The 18414-nt window shown below is 47.5% G+C and overlaps 1 protein-coding gene across 2 annotated transcripts in view; it reads right to left on the reverse strand.

Moving 5' to 3' along the window:
* The window catches only part of ACVR2A (activin A receptor type 2A), a 305735-nt gene that overhangs the window by 144615 nt on the left and 142706 nt on the right, over positions 1–18414 (reverse strand). For both annotated transcript variants that reach the window (XM_085645617.1, XM_085645616.1), the window contains one exon: positions 4687–4830. In XM_085645617.1, the coding sequence (XP_085501743.1) occupies positions 4687–4830 (144 nt within the window). The remainder of the gene's footprint in view (positions 1–4686; positions 4831–18414) is intronic.

An 18414-nucleotide genomic window follows, 5' to 3' on the forward strand; every position in this document is an offset into this window, starting at 1 on the left:
GGGAGGGTGGGTGGGGCCAAAGCAGACAACAGAGGGAGGGTGGGTGGGGCCAAAGCAGACAACAGAGGGAGGGTGGGTGGGGCCAAAGCAGACAACAGAGGGAGGGTGGGTGGGGCCAAAGCAGACAACAGAGGGAGGGTGGGTGGGGCCAAAGCAGACAACAGAGGGAGGGAGGGCGGGCAAAGCAGACAACAGAGGGAGGGTGGGTGGGTGGGCAAAGCAGACAACAGAGGGAGGGTGGGTGGGTGGGCAAAGCAGACAACAGAGGGAGGGTGGGTGGGTGGGCAAAGCAGACAACAGAGGGAGGGTGGGTGGGTGGGCAAAGCAGACAACAGAGGGAGGGTGGGCAAAGCAGACAACAGAGGGGGGGCGGGTGGGTGGGCAGAGCAGACAACAGAGGGAGGGTGGGTGGGCAGAGCAGACAACAGAGGGAGGGTGGGTGGGCAGAGCAGACAACAGAGGGAGGGTGGGTGGGCAGAGCAGACAACAGAGGGAGGGCGGGTGGGGCCAAAGCAGACAACAGAGGGTGGGTGGTTGGGCCAAACCAGACAACAGAGGGAGGGAGGGTGGGGGGGGCAAACCAGACAACAGAGGGAGGGAGGGTGGGGGGGGGGCAAACCAGACAACAGAGGGAGGGAGGGTGGGGGGGGCAAACCAGACAACAGAGGGAGGGTGGGTGGGTGGGCCAAACCAGACAACAGAGGGAGGGTGGGTGGGTGGGCCAAACCAGACAACAGAGGGAGGGTGGGTGAGTGGGCCAAACCAGACAACAGAGGGAGGGTGGGTGGGTGGGCCAAACCAGACAACAGAGGGAGGGTGGGTGGGTGGGCCAAACCAGACAACAGAGGGAGGGTGGGTGGGTGGGCCAAACCAGACAACAGAGGGAGGGTGGGTGGGTGGGCCAAACCAGACAACAGAGGGAGGGTGGGTGGGTGGGCCAAACCAGACAACAGAGGGAGGGTGGGTGGGTGGGCCAAACCAGACAACAGAGGGAGGGTGGGTGGGTGGGCCAAACCAGACAACAGAGGGAGGGTGGGTGGGTGGGCCAAACCAGACAACAGAGGGAGGGTGGGTGGGTGGGCCAAACCAGACAACAGAGGGAGGGTGGGTGGGTGGGCCAAACCAGACAACAGAGGGAGGGTGGGTGGGTGGGCCAAACCAGACAACAGAGGGAGGGTGGGTGGGTGGGCCAAACCAGACAACAGAGGGAGGGTGGGTGGGTGGGCCAAACCAGACAACAGAGGGAGGGTGGGTGGGTGGGCCAAACCAGACAACAGAGGGAGGGTGGGTGGGTGGGCCAAACCAGACAACAGAGGGAGGGTGGGTGGGTGGGCCAAACCAGACAACAGAGGGAGGGTGGGAGGGTGGGTGGTTGGGCCAAACCAGACAACAGAGGGAGGGTGGGAGGGTGGGTGGTTGGGCCAAACCAGACAACAGAGGGAGGGAGGGTGGGGGGGGCAAACCAGACAACAGAGGGAGGGAGGGTGGGGGGGGCAAACCAGACAACAGAGGGAGGGAGGGTGGGGGGGGGCAAACCAGACAACAGAGGGAGGGAGGGTGGGGGGGGGCAAACCAGACAACAGAGGGAGGGAGGGTGGGGGGGGGCAAACCAGACAACGGAGGGTGGGGGGGGCAAACCAGACAACAGAGGGAGGGTGGGTGGGTGGGCCAAACCAGACAACAGAGGGAGGGTGGGTGGGTGGGCCAAACCAGACAACAGAGGGAGGGTGGGTGGGTGGGCCAAACCAGACAACAGAGGGAGGGTGGGTGGGTGGGCCAAACCAGACAACAGAGGGAGGGTGGGTGGGTGGGCCAAACCAGACAACAGAGGGAGGGTGGGTGGGTGGGCCAAACCAGACAACAGAGGGAGGGTGGGTGGGTAAAGCAGACAACAGAGGGAGGGCAGTGGGCACAACAGACAACGGAGGGAGGGTGGGTGGGCAGAGCAGACAACAGAGGGAGGGTGGGTGGGCAGAGCAGACAACAGAGGGAGGGTGGGTGGGCAGAGCAGACAACAGAGGGAGGGTGGGTGGGCAGAGCAGACAACAGAGGGAGGGTGGGTGGGCAGAGCAGACAACAGAGGGAGGGTGGGTGGGCAGAGCAGACAACAGAGGGAGGGCGGGTGGGTGGGCATAGCAGACAACAGAGGGAGGGCGGGTGGGTGGGCATAGCAGACAACAGAGGGAGGGCGGGTGGGTGGGCATAGCAGACAACAGAGGGAGGGCGGGTGGGTGGGCATAGCAGACAACAGAGGGAGGGCGGGTGGGTGGGCATAGCAGACAACAGAGGGAGGGCGGGTGGGTGGGCATAGCAGACAACAGAGGGAGGGCGGGTGGGTGGGCATAGCAGACAACAGAGGGAGGGCGGGTGGGTGGGCATAGCAGACAACAGAGGGAGGGCGGGTGGGTGGGCATAGCAGACAACAGAGGGAGGGCGGGTGGGTGGGCATAGCAGACAACAGAGGGAGGGCGGGTGGGTGGGCATAGCAGACAACAGAGGGAGGGCGGGTGGGTGGGCATAGCAGACAACAGAGGGAGGGCGGGTGGGTGGGCATAGCAGACAACAGAGGGAGGGCGGGTGGGTGGGCATAGCAGACAACAGAGGGAGGGCGGGTGGGTGGGCATAGCAGACAACAGAGGGAGGGCGGGTGGGTGGGCATAGCAGACAACAGAGGGAGGGCGGGTGGGTGGGCATAGCAGACAACAGAGGGAGGGCGGGTGGGTGGGCATAGCAGACAACAGAGGGAGGGCGGGTGGGTGGGCATAGCAGACAACAGAGGGCGGGTGGGTGGGCATAGCAGACAACAGAGGGCGGGTGGGTGGGCATAGCAGACAACAGAGGGAGGGCGGGTGGGTGGGCATAGCAGACAACAGAGGGAGGGCGGGTGGGTGGGCATAGCAGACAACAGAGGGAGGGCGGGTGGGTGGGCATAGCAGACAACAGAGGGAGGGCGGGTGGGTGGGCATAGCAGACAACAGAGGGAGGGCGGGTGGGTGGGTGGGCAAAGCAGACAACAGAGGGAGGGCGGGTGGGTGGGCAAAGCAGACAACAGAGGGAGGGCGGGTGGGTGGGCAAAGCAGACAAGAGGGAGGGCGGGTGGGTGGGCAAAGCAGACAGAGGGAGGGCGGGTGGGTGGGTAAAGCAGACAACAGAGGGAGGGCGGGTGGGTGGGTAAAGCAGACAACAGAGGGCAGGTGGGTGGGTAAAGCAGACAACAGAGGGAGGGCAGGTGGGTGGGCAAAGCAGACAACGGATCAAAGCGGACGGAGGGCGGGTGGTCAAAGCAGACAACGGAGGGAGGGCAGTGGGCACAACAGACAACGGAGGGAGGGCGAGTGGGCAGAGCAGACAACAGAGGGAGGGTGAGTGGGCAGAGCAGACAACAGAGGGAGGGCGAGTGGGCAGAGCAGACAACAGAGGGAGGGCGAGTGGGCAGAGCAGACAACAGAGGGAGGGCGAGTGGACACAGCTGACGGCGGGGGGGCTGGGAGCAAGTACATGGACAACAGAGGGTGGGAAGGAGGTGCTGGGGTAAGAGGACACAGCGCAGGGTTGGGAGCTGAGAGCAACAGAGAGGTAGGAGAAGTACACAAGGAAGACAGCTTAAAACTCATGTAGGGTGCTTAAACACAAAGAAGAATGTTGTACCAAAGGAAAAAAAGCCCAGCCTAAAGACAACTAATGTGTCTTTGCTCATGGGGAGGATCAATCACACTAAGAGGGAGGAAGCCTAAAGCAGAAGGCTAATAAGAGGTACGTAAGTGAGAGGGACAATGAAGCCAATCAACGGTAAGCAATTGTCAGTTTCTAAGCCCACTGCTCGAAATCAAAAGGTCTTGCATGACACATTGCATGCGCTGTCTTAGGAGAGACCTAAAAAAGGGCATTTCTGATCACCCAGTACATGTATGACAGGATTTCCTGCAAAGACTATGTATCATTTAATTTGGCATCAATATTTTTCTTAGGATCCAGACGAGCTCTATGCAACTGGGGCAAAAGATTTCGAAATATTACAGGAAAATCTATGACTGTGTTCCATCTGGCCATTAGAACGTAAGGTATGTCATAAGAATTTTAGAGATTTGAGGCCCTATTGCAAAAGGGAGGCATGATATGTTTTAACTTGGTTTTGGTGCCTCAACAGTGCTTTTTAATTAGGAAGTTATTTTAACTATTATATAGTACCACAAAACAAATTCGTGCAGCGCAAAAACGCGACTGCCCATTAAAATGTAAACAGTGTCTTTCATGGAATGCAACTCGCATTTGCTGTAAACGCTGAGACAAATACAATCTGACATTTGTAAATAAAATTAACACAAGTGGCTACGTTTCACTTATGAACAGTTCAAAAATAAAATTGGCTAACTGCTACGATAAATATACAAGAAAGCTAAATTTAGAAAAGCCCAATAATTGACTATTTTGGAGTGCAAGCATTCAATCTGAACTTTGCGTGGGTAGCAGCACAAATATTTCTTTATCAGTGTCTGACTTCAATGTAACTTTATGGTTTCCACTTGTTCGGAATGTGGCACAACAATGATAAATTGTGCAGAACTACTGGCTATGTGAAGTTCATTTTTGAATGGTCTACATTTCAAATAGAATTCTGCCAATAAAAAGTATAAAGAAATCAACATTTCACGTAAATGTTAAATATTCATTTAAATTCATTCATACCTGAATAGGGAATATTTTCACAGCTACATATTCAGTCAATAACTGAGCTTTCCAGACACAGCCAAACCTTCCCCTAGCTTTAACCTCCAGAAGTTGCAATGGCTTTAAACCCATCAGAGGGGATGGTGGTGGCGGCCCTGGGTCCTAAAAACATACACAAAAGAAATTTAAGAATACTTAAAACTGAATCCGCATCTATTGAGAAGGCAAACGGGAAAACATGCAACATTTTCTACTAAACAAAACACAGGTGGAGTGTTTCTAAAATCACCTTTGCTATTCAAGTAACATAAGCACTTGACAATTAAAAGGATAAAGTTACCTTAAGAGACTCCTAGTCCACAGGGTCTCTTGTTGCAAACCTATGGCTAAGTATCTACCTAGTGGCTACTCCAAGAAGCACTTGCAAAGTCAATAGGTCTCGGAAATCCGAGAGCTAAAGGCGCTGTCAAGGTCTATAGGCATTGTCAATTATAATAGCACATCAGCACAGCCATGTGCACTTGGTGCCAGATGAGGTCTGCCCTCCTTGCAGCGTCACCAGCAGAGCGTGTACTGTAACCTCGCCCCACCGGGGGCCAGAGCACTAAAGGCAGTACAGCAGACACGCATCGACAGAGAAGCGACATCTCCACAGCTGTTCTCCGCTTACAAATAGCATCACATAATGTTATTTACATTAGTTGGTATATTGAAAGGAATAGTTTTTTGCTTTTGCAGTCTCCTTGCATGCATGGAACAATGTATATGTTCCTACTGAGTTTGTTTCCACTACATATTTCTTAGTCCATCACGTTAAAGATTAATAAAAAAGGTATATAAAGAAAATATAAGTTTGGAAATATAACAGTCACTTTTGTTTCCATGTGATTGTCAGCTTTAAATTTGATGGATGGACAACTGAAAATCAAGCATACCGGCATAAAAAAATAAAACGTCAAGGGGAGAAGTAAATATAAACTCACTTCTGTGCGTTTCATAGAGCCTTTATGTGGCTGCATGTCTGAAACCGATGTAAAGCCTTTTTTTAAGCGTTTTTTTTTTTTAAAGCTATCAGAATTAAAAGTAATGTTGCACCAGCAAATCATTGCGTTTATTTGTACATTGAATTGCTGGTGAATTTGTTTTAATGCGACTGCCCAAAATGCACATTTAAATCGCACTTCTATCACTGCAATAGTAAGATTTTATTTAGGTATGTATTTACACAGAAAATCATGCAATTAAAAGCCTTAGTATAAGCATATTTTTTGCGATTAAATCAGATGCACTCAGAATTAAAAGTAATGTTGCACCAGCAAATCAAAATAAACTGAGTAGGTTTTAAATTTGATTTACCTGTACATTACATTTAATTATGAATGCATGTGAATTACTTTTACACCATGCTCTTAACCCCTTCCATGCTCATGACGGAACGGTTCCGTCATGAGCGTCGGTTGAGCTGTGCTCATGACGGAACCGTTCCGTCATGAGCCCGCCCGCGCAAGAAACGGTCAGCACCGCGGCGGAATTCGCGCCGCATGGAAGGGGTTAAACAAAGTTTCGCATCGCTGGATTTTGTTTGTAAACACGCACCCAAACTAAGACTTTAAATTGTAGAGATAGAAGTGTGATTTAACCACGTGTTTTGAAAGTCAATAGCAGGCAATCAGAAATACTTAGAAGTATATCACACCGATGCTGGACCGGAGTGTTGACGTACACCAATCATGTGCAAAATAGCTAAACAGGTGCCCTCTGAAAACAGCGTCTGGCCTTTCACCTCGGTTTTTGAATGTACAGCAAATGTGACGAGAAAACAAGATTTACAGGCCTGTTTACAGTAACGATTAAAAAAACTTCATTTAAGCGTACGTTTTGCAATTAATTCACATGCATTCAGAATTAAAAGTAATGTTGCACCAGCAAATCAAAATAAGAAATAATTGCAGTATGTTTAAAGTACTTAACTTTGATTTGCTGGTGCAACATCACATTTAATAATAAATGCTTGTCAATTACTTTTACAATATGTGCTAAACAAAGGTTATGCATCACACCCAAATAAAGTCTTTTAATTGAAGAGATGAAAACATGATTTAGCCACAAGTTTCGAAAGTCAATCACGGACACGCAGAATTACAAGTATATCATACAGATGGCGGACCAAGTGTTGAAGTACACCAATCAAGTGTAAAATACCTAAACAGATGCCCTCGGAAAACAGCATCTCTCATTTGACCTCGGACTTTGAATGCAAAGCAAACGTGACTAGATAAGAACAGGTTTTACTGGCCTAATTACAGAGGACCTTAGAGCAGTAAATGAAAACACTAGCGCTCGTGTTAAGTGCTCTTTAACAAAGAAAAAAGTAGTTTCTGAACCAGATCCTAAAATGGAAGCAGTAGAGGGATAGTGTAATTGGCCCATGCTCTCAAGAAGGGCTAAACACAGGAAAAGGCATGGCAAATGCATGCCATGGACAAATGAGGAGAAAAAATATGAGAGCAACCATGTAGACAGCATATGGGAAGCCTTTGGGCGGGCTGAAGCCCACAAAGTATATACATGTCTCTGAGACAGCACATGCACCGTTTAGCAGAGACCTAAAAATTGCACATCCAAGTAGTTATTTCAAAACCTTGTGCCAGTACACATGAGGACATATAACATGGCCTCAATCCCCTTCTTTATGAAGAAGCTCAGCCTATTTAAAAAAGCTGGGATGGCTTTGACAAAAGAAAGAGCAACAGGTGGGAAGGTGTTTGAAAGAAAAAAGAGAAGGAACTAGAGGATTCATCTAAACAGGTAACATTGCTCAACTCTGTCTTACATCATATATTAGAAAGTTAAGAATGAGAAAGAAATAAAACAAAGGGAAGCCAATAGTTTCACGCAAACAAGTTCAGCAAGTTCTAGCAAACAAATTGCTTATCTCATCAGGATATAGCTTCAAGGGGCTAGCATGCGTTTACAGAATGAATGTGGAGTGGCCCTTGCAGATCCCCAGCAAATTCAGACAAAAATACACGAGCAGTATGCCACCCAAAAATACACGAGCAGTATGCCACCCACATTGACTTGGTCTTGGTTAACTGCATGTAGACAGTTGACAGAAGAAATTATGATTGCGTAGACGTGCCATAGGAAATGCTGGAGGTAATAGAAACTGTGGTCTTGAAAATTTATGACTCCATTTACCATTAGTTTTTTATCAAAAGAGAATGTGCTTCTAGGTCGCATTAAACCAGATATTGCAAGTTTGAGCATAATTGGGTTATGATCCGAAGTTATACGGGGATAAATCGATATTTGTGCGTCTTTTAGGAGCGCTTTGGTTATAAAAAAATAATCTATTCTAGTAAACTTTTGATGGGGGCATGAGTAATGCGTATATCCTGGTTCGGGGTGTTTTAGCCTAGGCCATACATCAACTAAACCATGTTCTTGGAGAAGCGGTTGTAGAGCTTTATAAACTCTGGGTTTTTTGCCAATATATTTATCACCTCCGGGTCCTTTAATGATATCTTCAAATTGAATGTTAAAATCGCCAGACAGAATCACTGGAGTTGCCCAATTAGCTAATTCCATATTAAGATATTGAATTACTTGTTCCTCATCATGATTAGAACCGTAAACAGAACATATTGTATACATTTTATTAGCCACAATGCATTCAATCATGGCCCATCGCCCATATTTATCTGCAGCACTTTTAGTTTTTAAAAGACCATTTTTAGAAAGTATAGTAACCCTACGAGTGGTGGTCCCTTGTGTAGTACACACCTGCATTTCCAGACCAAACTCTCTCAAACATTTTTGTTTGCTCCAAGGAATATGTGTCTCTTGGATACAAACTATATCAGGCGACATGTTCTTTATTTCATACGCCACCCTTTGACGCTTCCCCTTATCATTAAGGCCACGCACATTAAATGTGCACACTGTTAGTCCTGCCATCAGCCTGCTTTGGATCATTATATAACCTTTCCTGCCCTTCTCGGTTGCCTCTCCCTCTTTCTATCTTTCCCTCATAGATCTCAGATCGATTACTGACTTTTATTCCCATTTTAACCCCCACACACACACCCCCTCTGGCAGCCACCCCCTTCCCCGACACTAGAACACCACCCTCCTTCCCTTTCCCTTTCCTGCTTCCCCTGCCAGCGGAAAGCAAACCCCCCCCCCCTTCCCCAGCATGTAGGCTAATAGACCTCAAGGTCTACTGTGATGGATAGCCTCGCTACCACCCCTACCCCCCCATTGCCCCCCCGATGCAATCTACCTCTGTCTCACTCATAAGTAGTGCAATAAAAAAAAGGAAACGACAATATATATATATATATATATATACATACATACATACACACACACATATACACACACACACACACACACACACACACACAGGCAAAAAAAAAAAAGGGGGATGAAGTCCTTATTCACACTCAGTTTTCTTCAAAAGGTGGCACACAGTTTATAGATTATAGTTCCTTGCCTTTCATGTGCGTATATTCTATCCCTAATGCTTAATCTCTTGCAAGTACTCCTTCGCCTTCAATTCAGAAGAGAAAAATCGCGTTTTATCTTTGTAAATTATTTTTAGTTTAGCAGGGGCTAGAAGAAACGCTTGTGCCCCCTTCTCTTGAAAAGGGGCAATTAGCTGTCTGAATTGCCATCGTTTCTCCACAGTAGTGGGGCAAAAATCTGGGCGAACGAAAAATTCCACACCTGCTGCTTTCCTCTGTCTGTCTGGCCTAGCTAGATCAAATACTGCCTGCTTGGCCAAATAGTTAGAGAGACATATCAATATAGCTCTGGGTCTAGCATTAGCCTGATTTTGTTTTACTTGAAATGGGAATCTATGTGCCCGTTGTATCTCTGTTTCCCAGGACCATAGGGTTAACTCAGGAAATGCCTCGGTGAAAAGTTTGCCAACAAATTTTCGGGGGTCTACTCCCTCAACCCCTTCAGGTATGCCCAGAATTCGTAGATTATTCCGGCGCAAGCGGTTTTCCATGTCCTCAATCTTTCATAATAAGTCATCCCTATGAGTTGTTAGTGCCTCAGTAGTCGCCCTCTGTGCCACCATTTCATCCTCTAAAGTGGAAATACGAGTCTCTGCTTCTGTTATTCTTTCCCCAATTTCAGAGCAGGTTTTAATCATCCGTCTGACAGAATTCTGCAACTTCCTGCAAGCACCTTGTGTTTCTAAACTTTCTGCCCAGCTTTCTTCCCTGTGGGCCATCATCGTCTCGTAAATGAGGGTCAGGGAGATCCCTCCCGATTGCTCACCGTCCCCTCCTATAGAATTCTGGCTGGAGTCTGCTTGATCTACTTGATCGCTAGATAATGTCTGTGGGGTTGTTCTCCTGCGTATAGTCCCGGTAGTGTATATTTTATCCCTACCGCTCAGAGTTTCTTCCTCTAAGCATATACTACTAGTTTCACTCCAGCGTCTGTTCGATAAATTAAGAGGATCCTCAGATACCTGTACGGATTCATCTCCCGAAGAACTAGAGTGATCTGACAGTGAGAAAAAGGGACCCTCTATATCTTGCTCTTGTATATTGCTTGCCTCAGTCTCTATCCTCCCGTTAGAGTTTCCTCTCTGTTCCCGGGATAGTCCATGCCGACCGGCTGTCACCGCACCAATTTTTGAGAGGGGGGATTTATTCAGATTTGCCAAGTCCTCATTTGTCTGTCTATTTGTTGAACCATCAGAGACACCCTCAGACATTAGCACTGTGGCCCCATTCAGCATTACTCTTACCTCCGTTTCCACTGATTTCTCCACAGAGATCTCCAAAGCCTCCCCACCTTCAGCATTGTTAATATTCTGATTTTGCTTTCCCTTTCGCTTTGGCGCCAGGTAAATTGCGGGTGTCATTTTTTTTGATGCCCCAGAGTTTGTACTTTGAATGTCTTTTGTAGTCGATCCACTTTGTTGTGTGTTTGGATCGTTTTGGTTGATTTGGTCATTTCCCTTGGCTTTGGAGGATTGCGGTGTATTCCCCCCAGCAGCATGGGTCTTCCCCGCTCTTGCACTCTTTGGCGGCATCCCGTTCCGTGCCGGACCGAGAGCGTGCTCCCACAGCGCCGCAAGGTAAAGAACGCCCACAGCATGCCCAGGTAACGCCAGCTAGCAAGTTGCGATCTTTTCTCTTCCTCCTAGTCTGGCTCCTTCCTTTGTCCATGCACAGCTTAATTACCGCATCGGGGGGAGAGACACGGAGAGTAGGCAGCGAGCGCTTACTCAGCCGAGTGACCGGCTGCCATCTTGCCTTCGAAAGTCAAACACCATCTTGCCTTCGAAAGTCAAACACCATCTTGCCTTCGAAAGTCAAACAAGAGTTTGTCGCTCACATTCGTAAATGGGTGATAGATTTTCTGGCTATTAATCGAGGTTCCACTAAATTAGGGCTGGTTTGGGATGCGATGAAAGCTGGACTTAGGGGAGAGATAATCGGTTTTGGTCTAAGCATTCAGAAACAACTTAGACAACATCAGATACAATTATATGAGGAGTTACGCCGTTTAGAATGTAGATTAATCGAAGCAGTACGGGATAAGGCCAACATCGCACAGGCACAAACAGGGGTGGCCTGGGGTAAATCTAAGATGAATGAGGAATGGGCTAAAGATATTGCCCAAAAATACCATCTCTTCAGGAAAGATTGTTATGAGTTTGGGGAAACTACTGGCAGATGCCTAGCGAAGAAGATCAGGTGCAAGGAGGTTAAAAATATTATAGAGACAATCGAGGACTCATCAGGGAACATAATAGAAACACCAGAGGGCATTTTAGAAGTATTTAGAGCATTCTATGAAAAACTGTATTCTGAGGAAGATCACAGTAGAGATGATCAGGAGGAGTTATACAAGGATCCATACAGGATAATTTTGGATGAAGATGATAAGAGGGCATTAGAGGAGCCAATATCAATGCAGGAGTTGGTAGACACTGTGGGCTCATTGGCTATGGGAAAAGCTGCCGGGCCAGATAGACTCCCATTAGAAATATACAAGTTATTACTATCTGAAAATCAGGCAGATATGCTTGAGGTGTGTCGAGAGGCACAAAAAAGCACTGCTCCACTATCCTGGGATGAAGCAAGTATTATTGAATTTTTAAAGAAAGAAAAACCTCCTACACTCCCAGGATCGTTCAGACCAATATCTTTAATAAACTGCGATTGTAAAATTTACGCAAAAATTGTAGCGACACGTCTATCACATGTAATTAAGACCCTGGTTTCAGTTCACCAACACGGGTTCACAACAGGCAGAGACACAGTCAATCATATAAGTAGAGTAACAACACTACTGGATATTGCTAATACACGTAAGATGCCATGTGGGGTGATATTATTAGACGCAGAAAAAGCGTTTGACCGTGTCTCATGGGAATTTCTATGGACCACACTTAGGCTACATGGTGTTGGTACAGGGTTTATCCAGGCCATTAAGACTATGTACAGATCTCCAAAGATACGAATATGTACACTAGGGCTAGAATCAAAACCATTAATTATATCAAGGGGCACTCGCCAAGGATGCCCGTGCTCCCCACTGCTATTTGCGATGTATATCAATCCGTTCTTAAACCTACTAGAGCATAGATTAAACGCTCAGCTGTCAGGCCCAAGGCTGGAGCGGGTTGATATACTCGTGTATGCAGATGATATTGCAATAATTACACCAGACCCGGCATCTACATTGGAACAGACGGAGCAATTGGCAGTAATATTTGGGAGGAGTGCGGGTTATAAATTGAACTTAACTAAGACACAGGTAATCTGTACTGAACAAACACGATTTAGGGATCAGAGAGTTTGAGGAGGCTGTATATTTGGGAATACGCCTGAATGCTTGTTTAGATACGATGGTTAAATGTAATTGGGAACCTCTTCTTAATAAAATTAAAAGAGATTTGGATAGGATGGAAAACTTACATCTGTCATTACTGGGAAGATGCAATGTTATCAAAATGAATGTTCTTCCAAAGGTTTTATATTTTTTCAGGGTAGTACCACTGGAAATCACAAAACAACAAATACAGAGACTACAATCTATTTGCAATAGTTTTTTATCGGCACAGGGGAAACCCCGACGAGTACTAAAATTTATGACCCTACCACGGGATAAAGGGGGGGTGGGCAGTACCCAATTTTCAATTTTATTATTGGGCATGTTTATTACAGTACATTGGAATTTTATTGGTGGGAACTAGTGGTGAAACTCTAGGGGATGTGCCTCATATATATCAGCTATTATTAGGTGCAAGGACAGAGCAAACATTTTTTTAAATTCTAGAGCCAAGTTATTATAAGAAGACCCGCTTTAAAGTCCTCCAGGCAGCTTATAAGGCCTGGCGCCAAATAAAGAGGCAGCTAAATATGGGTAAAGTAAACTATTATACACCCACGGATGCAGCGGCACTACTTCCATCTGTCTTCTTAGATGGCATTATGAATAAATGGAGAATTAAGGGTATTATAACTTTGGGCCAGCTGGTAGACAGTAGTGGTGTCAAAACGTATGATACATTGATGACGAACTATGACCTTCCTAAAGCGGATTTTTTAAAAATAATTGCAGATCCAAGACTTCTTGTGCAGAAGGAGGGATATCTCACGTTTGGCTGAGAAAAACAATGTTTTAGAAATTGTGATGGCCCGGGGTAAAATTGGAGATATATATCAGGCACTTCTTGATACACAAAAGGATGATGTTGAGGCACAGAACGATAAATGGAAATTGAGAGTGGTCGCAGAAGGGAGTATTCTGCAAGAATCTATTTATTTAGCTGAAAAACTTTTAATATCCTCAAATCTGAAAACCCAGCAATATAAAACCATGTTTAATCTATATTATACACCTGCTAAATTGGCACGCTGGGGTGGAGTAAATGAGGACAAATGTACTCGATGTGGGGGTGGGGGTGGGGGGGGGGGCGGCTAACAGGCGGATATAGTTCACATGTTTGCTACATGTCCAGAGCTGAGATTATTGATAAATAGGATACAGATATTTTTAACTGAAGTCACAGGAGTACATATTGAGATAACCCCATTAGTTATGATGCTGGGGGTCAGAGCATAAAACACCTACACATGGAATATATATATATATATATATATATATATATATATATATATATATATATATATATATATATATAGATATTTTATCTATATTGCAGTTACAGTAGCAAGGTTATGTATAGCTTCACTGTGGCGTCAGAAAGAACCCCCTACATTTGAGATGTGGAGAGGCAGATTATTTGCAATTTGTAAACTTGAGACTAGTTTATATGCCATTAAAAGCCCACGGAAACGTAAACTCTGTGAGGAGATATGGGGGGCTCTAACGGAATATCTTTCACCAACAACATAAGATCTCAATTAAGCCCTGTCGGGTTGGTAGCGACTATGATTTTGCAATGTTTTTGTTTCCTGTCATGGGGTACATGTGTATTTTCTTATGATTTGCCTTATTCTCGTGTATCAACTTACTGACTTAATAAATGTTTTAAAAAAATTTAAAAAAAAAAAAAAAGAACATTTATGACTGCATGACAACACTGGACAAAAGAACCCATATCCCTGGCGTGGTTTAAATAAACTCTAAATCCTGTAGAGTGAACCCAAGGATGTTTGTGAGACCCTACACAATAAGCATAGTAAATGTATTGTGCTTGTCTACAGAGTAAAACAAGGCAATGTTCTCAATAGCTGTCAGGGGCAGATACAAAGTCAGCATCTTGCAAGTCTTGATGGTGAGGCACTTGTTTAGATTGCCAGAACAATGCTGGAGACTTAACTTTTTTTAAATATATATTTTTTTTAAAGGTAGGAACATGTCCCTGTCAGCAGGTGATGAGACAACCAGCAAAGGGCCCACAGAGAAGGAAACAAAGTTTGATTTACACATATAAAATCCTTTATTAACATAGCTGTGGAAGTTGCAGAACATATCTTCTCCTAACCACCAATGGCAAGTAGCTTTTGGTGAGCTGCTTAGTCACTTTTGGGATGTCAATGTCCCACACGTGTAGTGTTGTATTGCACTGAGTGTCCAACTGCAAGAATTTAGTAGCCAGGTTTTTGATTATGACCTTAGACTTGCAGTAATAAAACACGTATGCCAGACCTGGAGGGCCGCACAAAGCAGGATGTCATTTGTTGAATAAACAGGGTCATGACAGGGATAACTGTAATGAGTTTTGCATGTGGAGCCCATGATGACAGCGTACTGAGGTTTTCTGAATCCAGAGTTGCGATTTTTTTTATCTTTGTGAAAAGGACAGAGGTCTACAAGCCCACTTATGTAAAGTTCTGCTGCTACACGCTTACCCAGGTACTCGGCCAAGTAAGTGAGAGATTGAGAGAGTTTGACAGTGAGTGAAAGAGTGAGAGTGAGTGAGACAAAGTGAGAGAGAGAGCGAGAGTGAGAGAGGGTGTACTTCCTTTGTGGCGAGTATACCTGTGAACCAGAATATGGAGGCCGGTGAGTTCCATTTTAGAAGCTCTTGTCATGTTTATGAACACAAGATGGTGAGAATGCTTCTCCATACAGTGGAAGTGTACTGTTAACATTCCAATGTGTGAAGGGTCTTTTAAGTGAGACCATCCTTTTGTCTCTTTTCCTATTCACTGTTAAGTGTGGTTGATAACCAAATGCAGAATGCTTACATCTTTTTGTGCCTCTGTTTTAGGTGCTCCTACGTGTAGACAACCCTGCTAGGAGGAGCATCAATCTAGACAAAGGTTAACCTGGAAAGAAAACATCAAATCAGAACTGACCCAACCCGATCTGCAAGTGCAAAGAAAACACATTCCCTGTCCACTGTACCTGTATAAAAGTGGAAGCTGCTGACCCACTGTTCCAGTTCCAACTTCTCTTGGTGCCCGCAGAGTACACATAATACTGCTAAGCAACCACAGCTAGTGTTGGGAAGCCAGCTTCCCAGACGTGAGGGGACATCACCTGGAGTCTGACCTGAAAAGAAGAGCTGCCTCCCTGTTCAAAAGAACCTCGAAGTTGACCTCCTTAAGAAGGAAAAACTGAGCCAACCCTGCAGGAGGAGCTGATAACCAGAACACAAAAAGCTGACCTCAGAGCGGTGGGTCTGAATGCCACATACTCATAAAAAAATAACTGGTGGGCTCCTGCATCAGAGCGTTTTGTCTCTCACCAAAGTGGCTAGCCTGAGCACTGTCCTGAAGTATGCCCAAGTGGACTGTGCCATTGTGAGCTAATAATTTTGCCTCGAAGCAGACAAAACTGCTGCAAGTCAGAAGTGTGGCCGGAGTGGACGGTGATGCCTCATTAACAGACTGGACCTATGAGGCCGAAGTCACCTACTAAACATTGTGCTGGCGTTTGAGCTGCACCGCTGCGTTAAATGAACCACAGCGGCTCTGTGACCACTTACCCTGCTCTTGGGAGTCCAAAAGAGGGCCTGCGAGGTACCAGATTCCTCCACCGACTCTGGAGCCTGCCACCAACTAGACTGACAAGTGGTGTCCTGAATCTACTTCCTACGGGTCAGAAACAACAAGCATTTACAATGCAATGGTCTCGGCATTGTTAAAGTTAGAGCTATTGGCATTGCTCATGACATTTTTGTTTATGCGAGGAAATGAGCAGAGGAGCACACATGTGCAGGCGGATGGCCGTTCGCCAGGGCTGCCAAGTGATGCCATGTCACGCGACACCCCCAGCCCCTTCTGGCTTTTTCCTAACAGCCCTCTCGGACTTGAAAGCGCAGCTCGACCATGCAATATTAGCGGCCCGCCCGGGAAAATAAATGTAGCTAATATCGGAGAGTGAAACTACAAGTGCCAGAATGCAAAGTAGCGTTGACTTGAATTGGGGGCTACATAACTGCCCCCACGGTGTGATACATTAAATCAGTCGAGGTTTCAGTCAACGCTACTTTTCATTCTGGGACTTGTAGTTTCACTCTCCCATATTAGCTACATTTATTTTCCCGGGCGGGCCGGGAAGGCGGTCTGAGATAGGCGGTAACCCCGAGGCCTGGCGGGAGCGGGCAAGGCGCAGAGGCTCTGTGAACTAACCCCCGTACATAGGGGCACGGACTTGTTTCCAAAGAGGCGCCAATAAAAGGTGTTTTTGAAAAGATAAGTGTTAAAAAGTGGGATGTGTTGGGTAGCAGGAGCGCTGTTAATGGGTTAAGGCACTACATTGTCATCTTTGTGACCCAAGGCGGGAGGGTGTAATGTAAGGACCCAGATTCCTTTTGCAGAAATTACTCTTGGTAAGAGCGAGGTGCATTGCACACTGTTATCAGTACTTGGCGTTCGCTTTACAACAGGATTCTGGGAGTTGTAGTCCACATAGGTTAAAGAGAAGCGCTGGTACAGACTAGCCTGAAAATAATGGTTTCGGAAAGGAGAGCGGTGTCCCGGTGACCGTGCCCTGGAATGGGTGAGAGCTGGTCAACGCAGCCTGTGCGGCCCCGGAAGCGGGGCTCGGGGTGGCGGCGTTAACAGCATGCAGTGAGCCTAGGGGCGAACAAGTCATAGAAGGGCGCATCTTACCTGGGACAGAGTCAGCCTCTTCTCTGGGGAGTTCTGGATCACCAGCGCGATCATGGCCAGGTAGGAGTAGGGGGGCTTGGCGTGGCGCCGGTAGTAGTTCTTCCATTTTACCTTCTCTTTCTGGCCTTCCTCCCCCCCCCCCCCCCCCCCCCCGAGCGTGGTCCCCTTCCGCCCCCTCTCCCCCTCTCCCCAGGGTCTCCTTCTCGGAATCCAGGACGTCTATTGGTGCCTGGTCCACTCCATTACACACGGTGTGGGGGGAGCCCCCGGCCTCTGGGGCCAAGGGCAGTCCAGGATAGGGCCCCTTGGGCACGCCAGAGTCCCTGCCCTGGGTTGGGCTGCTACTGGCCCCATGACACCCGTGAACTGCTGTGGCCCGGGCGTACTTCTGGGCCCAGGGCGCTAGGCTTCTGCTGGGGCACGGGTGCAGTTCTGGGCCCAGGGAATTAAAAGATCCGATTCGTCCAGGGTGCCGGGAACCGGTGCCGCTGCTTGCTCCAGGATGCTAGGTTACTGTTCGGTACGAGGTGTTACGCCTCTCATGGCTTTATACATCTGGTACGATTTGCTCCAGGGTTAGTGATTGGTCCAGGATGTTGCGTCTTTGCGGGACCCCAAGCTGCTGGCTTCATGGCGCTAACCTTCAGCTGCTGCTTTATCCAGGGTGCGGCGTCTCTGCAGGTCCTGGTGCCGCTGGCTTCATGGCGCTAGCCATCTGCTACGGTTTGGTCCAAGGTGTATGGTCACAATGTGGCGCGAGGTACTAATCCCCTACTGGGTCGAAGGGATGCTTGTAAACGCTGCTGCTCAGTCCAGGACTGAGCATTTGCTGCTGAAGACAGGCCTCTGCTGCTAAAGCCAGGCCTCTGCTGCTAAAGCCAGCCCTCTGCTGCTAGCCCATGTTGCTGGGGCGCTTGATAACGCTGCTGCGGAGACCAGTTCTAAACCCTTCCTGCTGGCTTCTTAAACTAGGCTTCAGTTACTTCTAGTCCGGGTTGCCTCGCCCCAACTATGCTTGGCCTTTGTCGTCCAGGCTGCTCCAGGCCTCGGCTGGAACCAGAGTGCGTCCCAAGCCTCGCTCCTGCCTCTCCGAAGGTGAAGGTTGGGTCGTGCTTGCTAAGGATGTTGGGATATGTTAAAGGAAGCCCCCCTCATGCTGCTGCACCCCCAGGGCTTT

The sequence above is a fragment of the Triturus cristatus genome, chromosome 3_1, assembly GCF_964204655.1.
Source record: "Triturus cristatus chromosome 3_1, aTriCri1.1, whole genome shotgun sequence".
In the NCBI taxonomy this organism is placed as follows: Eukaryota; Metazoa; Chordata; class Amphibia; order Caudata; family Salamandridae; genus Triturus; species Triturus cristatus.